The 18,948-nt window shown below is 40.6% G+C and overlaps 1 protein-coding gene and 1 pseudogene across 6 annotated transcripts in view; both read left to right on the forward strand.

Moving 5' to 3' along the window:
- The first annotated feature begins 10,736 nt into the window (after positions 1-10,736).
- Positions 10,737-11,100, forward strand: LOC113627765 (cytochrome c oxidase assembly protein COX20, mitochondrial pseudogene; annotated as a pseudogene).
- Positions 11,101-13,834: 2,734 nt separating this feature from the next.
- The window catches only part of SPATA7 (spermatogenesis associated 7), a 35,945-nt gene continuing 30,831 nt past the window's right edge, over positions 13,835-18,948 (forward strand). For 2 of the 6 annotated variants that reach the window (XM_027120243.1, XM_027120244.1), the window contains exons 1-2: positions 13,835-13,977; positions 18,358-18,432. In XM_027120243.1, the coding sequence (XP_026976044.1) occupies positions 13,959-13,977; positions 18,358-18,432 (94 nt within the window). In that variant the 5' untranslated portion in view covers positions 13,835-13,958. Of the gene's footprint in view, positions 13,978-18,357; positions 18,433-18,948 lie in introns of those variants that run through there. The other 4 variants (XM_027120247.1, XM_027120248.1, XM_027120245.1 and 1 more) reach the window with 3 other exon arrangements.

Below are 18,948 nucleotides of genomic sequence, written 5' to 3' on the forward strand. Positions count from 1 at the left end.
ATAAGATAAACAAGTACTAGGGATGTGATGTACAACATGATTAATGTAATTAACACTGCTGTATGTTGCATATGAAAGTTGTTAAACAAGTAAATTCTGAGTTCTCATCACAAGAAAAGTATTTTTTCTCTATTTCTTAAATTTTGTGTCTATATGAGATGACAGACATTCTCTAACTTATTGTGATAATTATTTCATGATGTAAGTCAAATCATTATGCTGTACACAAACTTATACAGCGCTGTATGTCAATTATACCTCAATAAAACTGGCAGGGAAAAAAGCCATATGCAGCCCCCCAAAAATGTTTAGTGGTTACCCTAGGTTTACAATATGCATCTTTAATTAATGAGAGTCTCCCTGCAAATGTATTATACCACTTTATTTGTAGTGTAAGCAATTTATAGCAGTATATCCCCAGTGCTTTTCAAACCTAAGCACATGAGTATTGGCAGAGGAGATGCTGTATATATAGATATAGATATAGATATAGATATAGATATAGATATATCAGTGCCCAAGCCCAACCCAAATTGAATTAAATCAGAATTGCTATGGGGGAGGCCCAGGCATCAGTATTTTTCAAAAGCTCTCCAGGAGATTGTTAATAAGCAGCCAGGTTTGGCCACCAATGCCTGAAGATCATGGGTCACCAGTTGGTGCTTATGTGTGATGTGCAGCCAGGGAATGTGTTTGATTATGTCTGTTGTTGAAAATGCAAAGTACCCAGGCAGTGGTTACACCTGGCAGCAGTACCAGTGTCCAAGCACCTATTGTCCTCACACGTTTATGTCAACTGCCTACTCACTGCAGGCTTTTGTGATTTCTGATTTAGACTGTAACCACTAGAGGACCCTGAACTATGGTATAAGGAATATGTAAAAACATATCTAACAAAAGAGGGTAAAAGAAATCAGTTTCTTATAGGTTTAACACAAGATGCCTCACTCCAATCAGTCAAGAAGATACCCAGCAGAATAATTTACTTCCTCACTCTGAAACTCTTCCATTTTTATAAAATGGTAGTGTCAACAATCTGGATGTTTAAACATGATTTAAGACCATGAATAATTTTCTAAGAATAAAATATCAGTGAAATCACTAACAATAAATCTCCCATCTTCCATAAGCAGCTTGATAGCATGGGTCCTAAAATAACTCCAAAGTTTTAGAGATTTGGTCTTTGTTAGAACACTAGGAAAATGATACTCTTAAAAAATACCCTTTTTTTCATGGAATAAGGACTGGAAGCAAAACTTATTGTATTTTAACTCTTTTATTTTAAAGGTCAGGAAACTGAGGCTCAGAGAGGTGTCTTGTTCAAATTTACACAACTAGTTAACACCATGTAACTCAAGGATTCCCATCTCATGTCTTCATTCTATAATATTTCCATGCTATCATAAGCCAAAGCTTTAGAGATGATAAAACAATTATTCTGGATGACACCAAGAACAGAGAATACAGTGTGGAAAAGGCAACCTTTATATAAAATTTGAATGTGGGTTTTGTTTATTTCAAGTCAGTTCTCAAATTGCTCATATTAGAAATAATGAAAATACCCATATATATAACAGTAAAAATACTGTTATAATTTCGGTCTAATCCAGGTAGACATTTCGAATTGATTGACTATTCCAAGTGGTCAAAAAAGTTACTTTCTAGGAGAATCCATTTCCATAGTGTAGTTTGAAGTCTACAAAATTCTAATTATGTTTGGCTAGGATTACATATAACAGTGAGTAACAGAAAACGCCAAAGTTTAGTTTTTTCTGTTGTGAAAGTCTGACTCCGGGATTGGTATGAAATGCCACTGTGTCAGGGACTCATGCTCCTTCTAGCTTGTTTCTATGCTGCATTGCCTTCATTCCCAGGGCCACTTCATGGTCTGAAATGGCTGCTCCAGGTCCTGCCATCACATCCACATTCCAGCCACTGGGAAGAGCAAAGGGAAAAAGAAAGGCAAATTCTCTGCTTTAAGGACACAGCCCTAGTGTTGCATGCATCTCTTCTACTTTACACACTAACCAAATTTTTGTCATCCTCCTACTTACAAAGGAGGATGAGAATTGTAGTTTAATTCCACGTGGCCCAGCTAAAACTTGGCAGTCCTATTATTATATAAGGGGAAATCGCCTATTTGGGATCAAAGTTTGGGATCCCAAACTTTGATCCCTATTTGGGATCAAACAACTTGGCAAAGTTGTTTCTGCTATTATTTGTGAGAGAATCTTGTTTGTCATATATAAATGGAAACCAACATTCTCAATTGCCAGGAAAAGCAAAAAAAAAAAAAAAAAAAAAAATTTAAATGACCATGCTGGGAGTTAATGGTGATGTTCCTTTTTGGAACAGGATGGTGTTAAGTGCTTAGTGGAATTTCTTTCCTGGGCTCCCTATACCCAGAACAAAAGACCCCAAATCAGAACAAAAATTTACAGATCCCCACATTGTTATTTCTGAGAAATGCCTTTCTTGATGACAGTCAGTAAGAGGCATCATTTCAGCAAAAAGTGTCCTATCCCACTATATTAATTTCCTAGGGCTGCTATAACAAATTTCCACAATCTGGGTAGTTTAAAACAACGAAAGTTTATTCTCTCACAGCTCTGGAGGCTAGAAGTCTGAAATCAGTATTACTGGGCCAAAAGCAGAGTCTCACTACCTCTGGAGGTTCTAGGGGAGAATCCATTCCTTGCCTCTTCTGGCCTCTGGTGGCTGCTGGCATTCCTTGGCTTGTGACTGCATCCCTCCAATCTCTGCTTCTATGTTTACATCATCTTCTCTTTTACTGTCTGAGTGATCTCCCTCTGTCTTCCTCCTATAAGGATACTTGTGATTGTATTTAGGGACCACCTGGATCAGCGGTCCCCAACGTTTTTGACACCAGAGACCGGTTTTGTGGAAGAGAATTTTTCCACGAACGGGGTTGGGGGGGGGCGGGCGATGGTTTAGACCGTAATGTGAGCAATGGGGGGCGGCAGGTGAAGCTTAGCTCACTTGCCCCCTGCTCACCTCCTGTCGTGCGGTCCATTAACATTAACTGTCCGAGGCCCAGGGTTTGGGGACCCCTGACCCAGATAATCCAAGTGAATCTCCTCATCTCGTTTCTGCAAAGACCCTTTTTCCTTATAAAATAACATTTATAGGATCCAGGGATTAGGACCTGATATCTTTGAGTGGCCATCATTCAGCATACTACATCCACCAACAAGAAAATGTGAGGCTGATTGGAGAAAAAAGAAGTCACCTTTTGGTGGAGGGCATTTCTTATAAGGAGAAGCCATTCCCTGTCTCTCTTCTTTGTTGTCAGGAAAGGAAAAGCTGCTCCCACCCCACCCCACCCCCCGCTCCCACTACTGGAAACCAAGGGAGGCAGATCCCAAGAGAATCATTCATTGGTGAATTCATAAGTGCCTACAGAAAGGGTATTCTGTAAAGATGCAGGCGTACAGAATGGACTTGAGGACACGGGGAGGGGGTAGGGTGAGCTGGGTCGAAGTGAGAGAGTGGCATGGACATATATACACTACCAAATGTAAAATAGATAGCTAGTGGGAAGCAGCCGCATAGCACAGGGAGATCAGCTCTGTGTTTTGTGACCAACTAGAGGGGAGGGATAGGGAGGGTGGGAGGGAGAAGCAAGAGGGAGGAAATACGGGGATATATGTACATGTATAGCTGATTCACTTTGTTATAAAGCAGAAACTAACACACCATTGTGAAGCAATTATATTCCAATAAAGATGTTTTAAAAAAAAAAGAAAAGAAAAGAAAGGGGTATTCTGATTCCACTCTCTGGTTAAATGTCTATTAGCCAGTGAATCTGCTCACCTGCCCCTGTGATCCAGGCAAAAGGGAATGAATTAAGGAGACAAAGCAGGATGGAGTGTAGTCAGACAGACAGGAGCATGCACTTCTCCCATAGTTCTACTTCCCCCCAAATACAGAAAAGGATCCCACACTCACCTGCAAGTCCATGCAACTGGAGCCTATAGTCTGGCTGGGGATTGCTACAGCAGGTGCCAAACAGGCGGGTGCACTGAATCAGTGGGGAAGGATGCAGCCAGATGGGATTCATTTGGAGTCAAGTATTGCAGCATATTACCAGAATCTGAGGAAGTTGCTTGGGACTAAAATGCCCTCAGAAGGGCATATGGGAGGTAATTTCCTGGAGGTCCAGTGGTTAGGACGTGTGCTTTTACTACCGAGGGCCCGGGTTCAGTCCCTGGTTGGGGAACTAAAATCCCATAAGCTGCACAGTGTGGCCAAAAAAATTAAAAGGCATGTTGGAGTCACTACTCCTTCACATTGAGCTCTTAGACGAAGAGCTAGAAGAACAGAAACAGCCATGCAAGAAGAGAGAAATAAAGACATTCCTTTTGCCTCTCCACCTCAGTATCAAAGGAACCAGGACAAGAAGGTAGGGAGAAGTGGTGTATAATAGCTGATAGCATTTTGAGCACAAAATGCTACAAATAACGTATTAAATGCTCTGTTAGGACTCACTCAGTGCAAGTGCACCTCCAGTACCAGCCCCTGGAGTCCCCAGTCTAGCCAGTTCTGGGAAAGGGGAAGGGAAGAGCCTTAGATCTGACAAAAGTTACAATTTATTTAAAAAGCAGAACTGAGTCTTAAAAACTGATCATGCTTTTAATTACCAAAAATGACAAAAAGCTAAAGAATCAGGCCAAAGTGTCTGTAAGAGCCCTTGTGACCCAGTGGGGAAGGAACTTCATTGGAGCACAGGTGAAACAGTGACTGGAAAAAAATAAAATTCTTCTATGTTTTTACCCCCAAATGAGTTGAAACTCCCCAATAAGCCAATTGTGTCCTTTAATCAAAATCACATCAGAGAATTAGCCTATGCAAATCTGAATGGATCCTTGTCTATCTAGCCTTTCTCTTTTCCCTATGGAAGCAGGGATACCTTATAATAAGCCAATGCTTCCCTCAAATTCCCAAACTTCAGTCTTTTAAATGCCACCCACGACTTTTGCCATATTGTTACACCATCATACTATTATTTACTTTATAGCTTTCCTTTGAATTTACTCACTTTTTAAGTTAAACATTTTTAAAGAAAACTAATACCTCAATTATAATTGGAAGGATGGTAGTAATTGCCATAAGCACAACAAAGGCAAAAAACGATTCCCTCAAATGCTATGGCCTGAGCTAGAGCTTCAGTACTTGTTAGAAAGAGAGATTAGCAAAGGTGAGAGGAGCTAAAACCACACTAGTCTCAAACTGAGACTTTCTTCTTGATGTGCTCAGGAGTGAAATAACTTTCTCCTGGGGCAATTCAAAGTTGGTTAATGGGCCCTTCCTCGTGGTGCAGTGGTTAAGAATCTGCCTGCCAATGCAAGGGACACAGGTTCTAGCCCTGGCCCGGGAAGATCCCACATGCCACGGAGCAATTAAGCCCCTGCGCCACTACTATTGAGCCTGTGCTCTAGAGCCCGCGAGCCACAACTGCTGAGCCCACGTGCTACAACTACTGAAGCCTGTACACCTAGAGCCTGTGCTCTGCAACAAGAGAAGCCACAACAATGAGAAGCCTGCGCACTGCAACGAAGAGTAGCCCCCGCTCACTGCAACTAGAGTAAGCCCATGTGCAGTAACGAAGACCCAACACAGCCAAAAATTTAAAAATAAATAAATAAATGATTTTTTTTTTTTTTTTAAAGTTAGTTAATGGGCTTTCCTGGTGGCGCAGTGGTTGAGAGTCCGCCTGCCGATGCAGGGGACATGGGTTCGTGCCTGGTCCAGGAAGATCCCACATGCCGTGGAGCACCTGGGCCCGTGAGCCGTGGCCTCTGAGCCTGCGCGTCCGGAGCCTGTGCTCCGCAACGGGAGAGGCCACAACACTGAGGCCCGCATACCGAAAAAAAAAAAAAAAAAAGTTAATGATGTGACTGAGACATGAAATGCTAAAATCTCAAATGAGGGGAAGAATATTCTGGAATATAAAGATACTGTCAGTACACACCTGTCTCCAACATCTTGCTAAGCAGCTTTCACAATTGCTTGGGAATTTACACTTAATATGATGTATTAAAAGATAAGTCTTAGCATTTTAGAGCATGAAATGCTACAAATACGTATTAAATGCTCTGCTAGGACTCACTCATTGCAAGCGACGGCAAAGAATTTATTGGCTCATATAACTTGAAGACCAGTTCAAATATTCAATACTTCAACCAGAGCTATATTTGGGGTTTCAAATGATGTCTTCACAGTCTCTCTCTCTCTCTCTCTCTCTCTCTCTCTCTCTCTCTCTCCCCCCGCCATACCACACTTCTCTATCTCTTTATCTGTTGCACATATGCTTTCCAAATGAAGCAACATAGCTGTCAGCAGCCCAGAACTCTACCCAGCTGAGCAGACCCAGCAGAAAGAATCAGTACCAACAGCTCTAGCAGCTAAGTCCTAGCAAGGGCACTGATCAGATGGGATGCTGACTAGGGTTCCACAACCACCTTTGAATCAATCCCTGAAGCTAGCTGGCTGGATATATTCCAGCCAGGCCGGGGTCACATTCCGCCTTCCTGTGATAACAGAGGGGCAGGAGAAGAGAGGGACCTGGAAAGGAGAGAGGATCAAGAGAGTATTACCCAAAGGACAAGGGATGCATTTCCCATCGGAAGAAAAGGGAAAGGATGCTGGGCAGACACAAATAACAGGTGTTCATAACAAATGCCTTCTTTGTGCCATGCATATTCAATTTGAAAAGAAGGTAATAAGTCACTTAATAATAATAACATTTAAAAACAAAAAGAGTAAATGTGTGTTGAATGGCTACTGTCAGTCCTCAGCTCTTGCCACTTCCTTGCACGTCAATCCCTACTTCAACAGTCAGCACCTGCACCTTATTGCCTAGAGATTTCTCTGAATACTGAAACCCACCTTACCCGCCCATGGGGAATTAGCCACCCACGGCCAGTAGCCCTTAGACAAAGACTGACAATAGGTGGTAGATAAATACCGCAGCTCCCTGACCTTCAGGGAGGATAACTCTGAGGTGCTCTGTACTGTTTCACAGAGTTCCTCATCCACTTGCTTGATAGCATCTCTTTATGACTTCCTTCCCTTCTCGTGTCACTTATGTACCCCCCTACTGGTGTTTACTGGATGACCTCCTAAATAAACTACCTGTACTTGAATATATGCCTCAGGGTCTGCTTCTGGGGGAACCTAAATTATGGCACCCAGGCACTGTGGAAGGCTATTATATTATCTTGTGTCATTTCACAACAATCACATGAAATAGACACTATTATTGTTATTTTGCAGATGAAGACACGCAGCCCTTGGTCAAGGTTGCAGAGCCAAGAAACAGCAGACCCAGGACTCAAAAGTAAGTAGATTCCAACACACATTTAATGGCTATTCTATGTTACCTGACACTTTATAATAGCCCTGTAGATGTCTAGCTTTCAGTGATTCTGTTCAAAGCAGGTAAAACCCAGAGGATCACTGAAGGGGTTGCAAATGACCTGGAGAAGGTAAGGTTGTGTCCTGTAGGCTCTAAGAGGGGAAATGTGAGCTGAAGAGCACAGGCCTTGCACATAGTAGGTGCTCATTAATATTAGTTGAAATAATGTATGGCAGTTTTTAGTTTACAGGAAGAGTCACGAATGTTATTCTTTTCCGCCATCCTTGCAAAAGAAAAGCTACCCCTTCTGAGGGGTTAAGTCTCCAATGAAAAATGATCCCAAACTCCATGTGAATGACAGATTATCTCCGGATTATGGTAAAGTAAACATCTCCAGGGTAGGAGAAAACTGTGCTCAACTGAGCTCACTTTCATTTTGGAAGACTCATATATGCTGGTCTTTTAGAAAAATGTATGACTTTAAAATATACCTATTTGCATTTCTCTCAGACAGCTTAAGTACAGGTTTGCCTAAGACAAAGGACTTAAGCAAATTCTCATTTACCTTTTCCATTTATGAGTTCATGATTGCACAATAAAAGAAATTTTCCATTGTTTTAGGTAGTAGACGCATAAAAGAGCAAACATACATAATGAAATGTCACTGAGATAATTGTCTGGTTATCTGCCTGTTTCTTGATTTAGTGGAATGAGCACTAAATCCAGAGTCAGAAAGCTGAGTTGCATGGGCTAATTACATGCTCTGGGCTCTAGCAGTCTTTTCTGCAAGATGAAGCTTTTCGCTTGGTGATTACTGGCATCCTTCCAGCCCCCCCACCCCATTCTCTGACATACAAGGAAAAGTATTTGTTTACTGCCAGCCTTGTTTAGAAAGTAAATTAATAAGGCTTAGTGCATCACTTATTCTACCTTATATGTCCAGTTATCTTACGTAAGGATCCACTCTGCATGTTGTAAAAGAAATCTTTACAACAGAGGAAATCTTTCTGTGCCCAGCCCATGACCAAAGTTACTAGACTGTGGCTTCACTGTGGGAAAGGTCTCCTGTATTCACTTCTTGACTCATAATGTTTTTCTTTAATGTAAAGTTGCGTATGGGTATAAACTTCAGTGGACACAACGTTATATAACAAGAAGCTGTTTTCATCACATATTTTCATAATGTTGGAGAATTTCGATTTTTGTTTTAAAACACGAAACACAATGAACACTGAGCTGTTGTTTGCAGACCAGGAAATGGAAGGACTCAAAGAAGGTAAGAGAAACCTTACATTTCAGCCAAGCAAGTCAGAGATTGAGCATGTCTGACGGGGTCAGTAACCCATCCCCATCTCCATTGTCTAAGCTTATTTGCTCAAAATTATAAAGAAATAATTAATGCAATATAAATTTAAATATTCCCGAATGTCCTTCATTTCTGTCCTTCATTATGTCTGGAGTGGAGATTGAATCCCTTAGGAAAACTAGGTAGGGCATTATAAAAGGATGGTTTTCATTGCTGGCTTACAAACTCAGGGGTTTTTTTAACCGATTTTATGTGGCTATTTGCTATTCATAGACGCACCTATAGGAGCTTTATTGCAGCTTCCCAGAAATCCACTAATCGTTAAAACTCCAAACTCTATTTTTTTAACTGAAAGAAATAATATCAGGATAAACTAACAGCTCGGTTATGTGTTTTGCTTTGCTTTCTTTTTAGCGGTGAAGCCACTTGTAAACAGAGAGTGCATTAGGTGGAGATTATCAAAACTTCAGTCTGAGCCTCCACCCAGATATATTGTGGGCAACTGATTGGCAGTGGAAAAATAGATACAATGCTCTTCTTAAGCTATAGGGACAGGTTACATAGTAACCATAGAATGTTTAAGTTCTGTTCACAGAGACTTCTCTTAATTGGACAGAAAGATTTAAGAAACACAGCTGGGGAGAAATTGGAGCTGTGGAGGACTATTACAGTTACTAGCCGACTTAATATCTGCAATTCTGGCAGCCTTTCCAAAGGGTCACGATATGAGTGATTCTTTTCAAGAAACAAGAAGCCAGCTAAGCTACCTCCAGAGTCATAATTTTGTGCTCTTTTAAAATATAGGAAAAATGAAAGTAAAGTGTGGAATGGACCGTAAAAGTGCAGTGAACTCTGTGGTGTTACAGCTCTGATAAATTTCTATGGACAAGATGATATTTGTGTTCAGATATCAGAGTTCTTTTTCTTACGAGAACTCAAAATGGTCATTTGGGATCAGTTTATCCTATTATCACTCTTTTTTTGTCTATCTGTCCTTTTTTTCTATCTGTTAAGCACATGTTGCTTTATAGAGATTATGGTCATTACTGTTCTCTCCATCTTTAACAATAAAATTAAGAAAACTCAAGTTATAGGTTGACAATGATGAAGATTTTTTTATTCATGAAGGGCCTTCAGATAATACAGTAATTTCTTCCTATGCTCAAGAAAGAACTCGGTATATATGTCACTAACAATTATTGGAGAAGCTCTACCTTGAAGTCACGTTTCAAAATGCTTTTCACTCCTTACACTCCTTGAGTAAGATTTGTAAGTTAATGTTGCCTCCTATGGCTTGACTGTCTTCCTCATAGAGATGCAGCTTAAAACTTTCCTAAAGCCCCCTCTAGTGACAAACAGCAAATTAATCCATTACTTCATAACATGCTAATACCGCCAAGCTCTGAAGTTCCATTTTCTCATTTACTTATTAGATGAATGAATAGCTACAGTATTTTGATTGGAGAATGACTGAGAAATAGTCAATAGCTCAAATTTCCAAGGTTTCCACCAAAACCTAAGGGATTTTGTCTTGAGACTGGGGCCAACATATAGGGCACATTGATCATTTCATTTCATTTCTTTTCTCTGCCCTGATAGGTACACCTTAAAAAATATTCCCTAAAAAAGGTCCTTCATTTTTGTCCTTCAGGGACTTTAAAGATGAAAATATGTTCATAATTAGCCATTGAATGGGAAAAGATTATCTTGGCCTTTACCTCTTGGTGCTTTCACTGCATTTACTGGATAGTTTTCATTGATGATACTGAGCATGGCCAAGCAGACAAATATAAATTCCAGGAGTCCTCTGAATTATGCAAGTAATGGTACTCTATAAAGATATAGATTAAATGTAAATGTAATAATACAATATGTCTTAAAATAATATATAATAAAATAGAATAAACGAACTATATAGTATATGTATTAGGCTATATATTATGGTATGTAATAATACATAGTTTATTTTATTTATATCCCCATTTCCAAAGGGCTTCAAACTCATCTAATTAAAAATAGGCTTGATTAGGGGCAAAGGCGCTGACCGTCCCCATGGCGGCTGTGCTGGAGCCCGGGGGACCCAGGAAGGGGAAGCCGTTTAAGCTCCTATGAATTTTAGATGTTGAAAACATTCCCTATGCACGGGATTCGATATTATACGGCTCATTAGGATCTGTTGAGGCTGGCTTTGGACATTTTTTGTTAACCAGTAGAATTAGAAGATCACGTGATGTTGGAAGTAGGAGGTTTTATCTTGGTAACTTTAGGATGCTGGTTCAATTGTAGGTATAATTATGTAAAGCTAAGAATCCAGGAAAGACCTGCCAGAGAAGGAATTAAAAACAAGATTTGATATGAAAGTATCCACCTTGATCCTGAAAGAAAACAAACCAACAGTGGCAGCAGCAGCAATTGAGCAGTCTTGAGCTTAGAAAACCTGGATGCAACTCACTTCAGTGTGAACAAAGCTGAGATCAACTACAGAAAGCATTTTATGTACCATAAGAAGTCTTTCAATCAAGTAAAGAAAGTATGTATAAGTTGCAGTCTTTTTTACACATGTATGAATATTTACAAACTTATTCTGGCCCTGTATCTACTGTCAGTATAACACACAGTGGACTCATCCTTAAAATAAACCTCATGTTTAATGCTTTAAAAAATAGGTTTGATTAAACCATTAAATAAGAGTAGAAGAATAAAAGACACCTGCCTAATAAAGGGAATTAAAGAGATAAATAGAAAAATAGGCTATGAATAGTTATTGCAACTGAGCACAAGTCTTAGTTTTGAGCTGACAAGCTAAGACAAAAAGAAGAAACTCAATAATAAAAGTAAACATAGCAATGCATTAAGGGAGAAAATTGTTTTCCTTCTAAAATACAGATACAAGCCTCCAGATATCAATAACAAAAATGTACCATTGGAATGATTTCTTAACAATGAGAAATTCATGTTTAAATACTCAACAGAAGTCTTCAGGAATGTCTATTCTCCAAGACTATTGCAACTGGTGGTGATTCCCCAGTGGAAGCGTGTTCCTGGAAGCTAAATTTACAATAAGCCCATATTAGCTGCATGCATCTGCCTATGATCATGGGTTATCTCCTGGGAACAGCAACCAGAAAGGATCTTCTCTCTCTTCTTTATACACTTAGAGTGAAAGCCAAGGACAAATTAAAATGCACTTATGATAATATGTTCTCTGCTAAAATTGGAGAGAAAAAGACCCTATTGTCCACTTCTTGAAAGAATTGGAATAAAATACTTAAAAGAAAAATAATGAAATGAGGATGGCTTCAGCTGAAGTTGGATAGCAAGCAATATAGTCTTCAGAACCCTCTCCCACTTTGCTGTCCTCACTTAATCGTGGAGGCCCTTTCCTATCTGAAACTCAAATTTACTTTTGATACCCCAAATCTACTTTCACAAGAGAAGCTGGCATCACCTTTGTGTGAGTCAAGTCACTGTGTTGCTTCTCCCAGAGGCGTTTGCCCTTTATGTTTTGGTTCTAATTCAATCTAACAAATGCTTACTGGAGGCCTATTATATGCAAGATATTTTCCAGATGCTAGTAGTGGAATAAAAGGTTTCATGTTTTTAGACAGGGATTTCAAGCATTAATAAGTAGGTAGGCAAGAGTGTTTTTGTTCTCTCGGTAACACCTGACTCACTACCCCTGCACCCCTCTAAATGACTTCTGCTGTTGGGGGCCACAGAACCATCACACACACTTCCATATTTCTCAGATTTTGAATCTAATTTTCTCCTTTCCCTAGAGTCTTAGAGAATCAGGAGTTCAGATGAATTTCTGGCTTATTCCCCTTTCCTTTTCATAGTGTTCCTGACTTACTCCCCTATGCCTGAATTTCCTGATACCCAAGTTCTTCCGAGACAAAGTCTTAGAAGAGAGAAAACTTTTATTTTCTGAACATCTCATTTTGCCAGGCACTGTATGTGTTAATCCTTACAACTACAAAGTTAGTAGCATCTCTTACATCTTAGAAAAGAGGGGCTTGAGGCTTGGAGAGGTTTGGAAACTAATTCAAGAAATTTAGGAACTAACTGTAGCAAAAAACTCACAATTAAGTTCCACAATTAAGTTCCACTCCACTTTGGAGTCAGTAAGTTCCACTGACTCCAAAGCCAGTACTTTTTCCATTACAGCAGAGGTTGGGGGCGTGTGTGTGTGTGTGTGTGTGTGTGTGTGTGTGTGTGTGTGTGTGTGTGTGTCTGTCTGTCTGTCTGTGTGCGGTTTTGCCTCTCAGGGGAACTTTGGCAACAGCTGGAGACATTTTTTGTCACAACCAGGGGTGGCGTGGGTGGGTTGCTACTGGCATGCAGTGCATAGAGGCCAGGGATGCTGCTAAACATCCTACAGTGCACAGGACAGCCACCCCCCAACAAAGAATTATGAATCCAGCCCAAAATGTCAGTAGAGCTGCTGCTGAGAAGTGACACATTACTATGCTCCACACCCCATTCTGTTCTTATTTCCAAGAATTCAAAAGTAACTGCTTCAAAATTGAACAAATTGTTCAAAGTCACGGATAAATCAATGCCTTGTTCATGTTGCAACTCTCTTCCATCATAAAGGAAAACACATTGGCGCCTTAAGATAAAAAAGGCGGAGGGGGGTGGTGGAAGAGGATGGAGGAAGCTCAGTAAGCAGAAAGGAAATGCAAACTGATTACTGGGGTTAAGAATTAAGATATAAATATGTAGATGTTTTTCATCCCCAGGATTTTCACTAATCCAAATGTTCACGTACTGCTTGGAAATTAAATTATTTGGACTGGTTAAATGTTACCCTGACCTCAACCAACAATTGCGTTTGACTTCCTTCCGGGACCCAAGGGACATGGATGCCAGATGAGACTACCATCTCTTCCCTCTCTTCCCGAAGGGATGAGGCCTGCCAGGTGCTGGTGGCTCGACTCCTGACTGGCGGCCGCTCTGTGGACTACTAGCAGAGATCCAGAGCAACTGACTGGCGCTTGGGGCTCTTTCCCCGCCCAGTCCGTCCACCCTAGCGTCCTCTGCGGCGGGGGGCGGGGCTGCGGGGCCGCGGGAGCGCACGTCCCTGCGCCGTGACGTCACAATCCCGGCGCCTTGGAGCCTGCACTTAGCAACCTGCTTTGCGTCAGTCTTCAGCTCCTGCCGCCGGCCGCGGCTTCTTTCTCGCCGAACGTCTGCTGCGGCGGCTGGCCCGGCCCCGGGAAGGACCAAAGGGGACCCAGCGTGTCCCCACGGCGGCTGCAAGAGGATCTAAGCATGGATGGCAGCCGGAGAGGTAAAGGGCAGCTGCCGCGGGCGACCGCCATCTCGCGTCGACCCGCTCTCCGACCCTCGGGTCTGGGGTCCGGGTAACGGGCCGCGCGGGTTGAGGCCGCGCGCTGGGCGCTCCCCGACCCCTGCTTAGTCGCCGGTGTTGACCCGAGTGTTGCCCCGAGCTGCCCAGGCCTCTCGCCCGGGATGAAGCCCTGCTTGCGGGATTCACAGATCCACTTCTTGCTCAGAATTTGTTGCCCTGACTCCAGGAGGCCCTGTCCCCTGAATTCGGGGTCGGAGGCAGAGGAACCAAATGTGGTCTTTGGAGTCAGACCTCCCTGGGCCCAAAATTAAGCCCCGCTGCACTCCCGAGGGGTGAGCCTCAGTTTCCTCATCTCGAACCATGGGTGGTGGTAAAAACACCCGTGGATTTTTTTTTACATTAAATGGGTAAAAACACCCATTTAATCTTGAGGATTAAATGCGGATAATACATACAAAGCTCCTGGCACATTGTAAGTATTCAGTAAATACAAAATCCTTCATACTGTAACCCCGTCCCCGCCCCCCCGAAAAAAAAACACCATTGAGTAACCCAGGGATTCTCTAACTTTAGTGCGAATAGGAATCACCTAGGAATCTTGTTAAAATGCTGGTTATGATTCAGTAAGTCTGATGCGGGGTGGGGGGCGGGGCTGAGATTTTACATTTCTAATAAGCTTCCAAATGATGCAGCATTGCTGGCTACAGTTTTAGGAGCAAAGGACTAATCCATGGTCACTATGTATACCTGCCCTTGACTGAATACTCTGGGTTAAAATGTACATCACTGTGGAACAATTTGAGCCATATAACTTTATTCTAGGAGTCAGCCCAGTCCAAATAATCTGCATCTTCACACTTTCTGAGCGAGGCAGATAAGGCAGTCTTCAGACCTCTTCTCCCAATTCAGTGTTCTTATCTATTTTAAACTGTACCTTTAAACCAAGCTGCTGGATGGTTCCTTGCAACAAGTCTTGCTTTGAATACAAGTGCACCTCTATTATGTAATCATTGATCAAAATAAGTGCTGTTCTAAATGTAGGAGATAACTATTCATTGATCACCAAACGGTATACTCTGACACCTTGCCACCTAAGTTCCAGAAAAAGCAAACGAAAGTGCTGTTAATGGTTTTCAGAAGTTTTACCACATAGGCTAACATTACTCTTTCTGTGTACCAGAAACTATTCTCAAGTTAACGTTTTTCAATCCACAGAACATCTTGTACATAGGTATTCTCATTTTACAGTGAAGAAACTAAAAGATCATAAGTAACTTGCCAAGGTCACAGTTAAGTGGCACAACAGGCTTTGAATCCAGGTGTGATGAATGTGAAACCCGAGAGCCATTGTTTTACTTAACTATCCCATGGTAGAAGTGGGAGCATGGGAAAGGATATATGTAAAATTTAGAATATAATAGACTTAGTAAGACTTAGTGTCAGTATTTATTAATTAAATTATTTTTAAAGTCAGGCTCATGTCAAAATGTAAAAAGGTTTCTATTTTTATAACTTACCCAATTTAATTAGCTTCATTTTTAGGACATTATATAATATATAGTATCAAACGTTTTTTATTTTGAGTTTTTAAACAAAATGTAATATTCAACAGAGATCTAGGGTAGTCAGTTCTCCTATACCATAATTATTAATAGGAAACCATAAGTAATTTTAGCCAGAGCTAAAATACTTAATTTTAACTGAAAGTATTGCACTTTCTAAATTTCTTTGATTTCATTAAGAGGTTACCTTTGATGCTTTCAAGAGCACAAAATATTAAGACATCGAACGTTATAATTTATCTTTTGTCATTTATTCTCTCTGACATTGTGCTTTCTAACTTCTCTAGATATACCTGCTTTTTCTTTTTCTGTGAACTGAAGGGAAACACACATACATTAGAAAGGAATTTGGAGGGAATAAACTGCATACAGGGAATAAACTACATACTACTTAGCCTGTTTCACTTGATATAGTAGCTTGGAGCATGGTTTGAGCCCTAAGCAATTTATATTGATCAAGATAGTGTAATGGTTGACTCAGAAGCCAGACTGCCTAGGTTCAGACCCGAAATCTGTCCCATAATAGTTGTGTAATCTTGGGGAAATTACATGCTTACCTCTTTGTGCTTCATCTATAAAGTGGGGATAATGATAGTACCCCTCATAGGATTGTTGTAAGGATTAAGTGAATTTGTTTCTACAAAGTGCTTAGAACAGTGCCAGGCACAGTTAGCGGTATTCAGTAAGTTAGCATTTGACTACAGGTGAAGAAGCCCAACTCAAGATGGCTTAAGCTAAAATAGGACTTTTTGAGTTCATGTACGAATAGGCTAGGGAGGGTAGAGCTTCAAACATGGTTAGATCCCGACACTCAGACGATGTTACCAGGGATCTCATTTGGTCTTGGTTACACTTCCCTCTGTGTAGGCTTCGTTCTCAGACAGGTTCCCATTGTGTTGTGCAAGATGGCCACCAGTAGTGCCACACTTATTTATGTTCTAGGAATTTCCTAAGAGTTCCAGTAAAAGTCCCATGATTATGTCTCATTGGCTGGACTTGGGTCACATAGTCACTCCTGATTCAGTCATCATTGCTGGCCAGTTTGGGGTGATATGCCCACCTCTGAGCAGTGGGCTCCACTTGAACCAGCTGGGGTAAGAGAGGGGAGGAGTGGTTCCCCAAGCAGGTTGAGGTCCTATTTCCAGATAAAGGGGCATTGGATTCTGGGCAGGCAAAAAGTCAACACTTTTTTCCCTCTGGAGAAATAAGGTTTGCTTGAGAGTTTGTTGGTTAGTTTGCTCTTTTTATGTTTAGCCTCTCTCTCCGGGCAAAAACTATGCTAATTTCATGACTGTCTTCATTACCAGCTCAAGTGGTATCACCTTGACTTCTCTTGGCCTAAATAAGTTAATAGTTTTCCTTCTGGCTCTCTGGCCTATGATGTAGAAGGAGCTTCTTGGGTATTCTGATCTCAGATTGTTTTTTGTTTTAGTCTGTTCTGGCAGGCTTTGTTCTCTGATCCTAAACTTCAGTTCTGCTATCTCGATAACTCTTTTTCTATTTTCAAACATCATATTTCTTGCAGACTTTGTGTCTTCCCCACACCTTTATAGCTTATAAAAGTTCACCTGATAGCAGACTGGCCATTTTACCCACTTAAAACATGTCTTGGGATACACTATATTTTGCACGTTAAATTCCATTAAACTCTGTAACTCAGCCTTCCTATCTTGGAGGTTACCCCTCAAAACACAATCACTTTTTCGGGAGAGAAGTTATTTTGTGATAAAGTATATATATAATTTTCTGACAGCCTATCTGGTCGGAAACATGAGACACTGACTTTAGGGGACAGAGTGAGTTTTCCATCACTAGAGGTGCTTTTAAATATAAGATGTTTAGGGACTTCCCTGGTGGCTCAGTGGTTAAGAATCCACCTGCCATTGCAGGGGACACAGGTTTGAGCCCTGGTTGGGGAAGATCCCACATGCTGCAGAGCAGCTAACCCTGTGGGCTTCAACTACTTAGCCTGCGCTCTAGAGCCCACGAGCCACAACTGCTGAGCCCACATGCCACAACTACTGAAGCCCGGGTGCCTAGAGTCTGTGCTCCGCAACAAGAGAAGCCACCGCAGTGAGAAGCCCACGCACTGCAACAAAGAGTAGCCCCCACTCGCCGCAACTAGAGAAAGCCCATGGGCAGCAATGAAGACTCAACACAGCCATGAATAAATGAATGAATGAATGAATAAATAAATAAATTTATGAATATAAGATGTTTAGATAGAATCCAACCAAGAGGGTAAGTGGGTTGGAATAGATGAACCTTAAGACATCTTTAATCATTAAGTTCTGATTCTGACATTTTTATATACTTATATATAATAATATTATACTGTATAATTTATAATTTACCAAATTACTTTGTGAGAGGATTACTTAAAGTTATTTTTAAGGACAGACCAGCCTATGATTAACTGAAATAGTTAATCATATGTATCAACTGAAAATCTAGTTGTGTTCTGTCTCAAAATCATTTAAAAACCAGTAGGTCAGTGACTTACTGAATAAAGTCAGTATATATCAAATAACATAATTAATGTGTTTATCATTTTATCCAGTGAAACTTAAGCGTCAAGGCACAACTATTTTGAAAATTACTTATTTTCTTAAAAGAGAAGGCCTTTTATCTATGGCCGCCGAATTTTTGTGTGATATATCATTGCTGGTTAGTAATATGATTGAATAAAATTTTAAACAATTTTGGTAAAGATAAGTTTATTATTTTTTATGTGTTCAGTAGTGTCTTTGTGAAAGTTGTGTTTCATTTATCCTAATTCATGTTTTTTTGTTAAAAGTCAGAGCAACCTCTGTCCTTCCCAGATATGGTCCACCCTGCCTATTTAAAGGACACTTGAGCACCAAAAGTAATGGTAAGTGAGGTACTTAAAATGGTAAAAGATTGTTAAAAGATTGACCAAGTGTGTTTCCTTTATTTGTAAATTATATAACATGATGAAAAAATACTTCATTTAATCAATATTTGAACTTCATATTATCAATTATAATTACATATTATAGGAATTCTTGAGGTTAGAGAATTTAGGAGCCCATCACGCCCTGGATGTGGACCTTGCTACCTTGTGCTCCCTGCTGCAGCTCCAGCCCAGCTCTTCTCTTTGCTGGCCAACTACCCTGGCTGAAGGCATGCCTTCCTTGTTAAAATGGTGATTAGCAGATTGTTAAAGACACAGCACTGAAAAGGAAAAGCTGTGCAGAGGAAAAGAGCCCTTGAAAAATGCATTTTGTATCAGGAGCAAACACTTATCCAACTGGGCCTCTTGGACTTCTAGATTCTATGAAAGCGGAATCTGTCTTCTGTAGATGTTTTCACATTTTAAAGCCTTTAAAGTAAATTTTAATGTACATTTAAAGTATTTTTATAATTA

The sequence above is a fragment of the Aethalodelphis obliquidens genome, unplaced genomic scaffold (genome assembly GCF_003676395.1).
Source record: "Aethalodelphis obliquidens isolate GAN/ISIS:26980383/991018 unplaced genomic scaffold, ASM367639v1 scaffold21, whole genome shotgun sequence".
Lineage (NCBI taxonomy): Eukaryota > Metazoa > Chordata > Mammalia > Artiodactyla > Delphinidae > Aethalodelphis > Aethalodelphis obliquidens.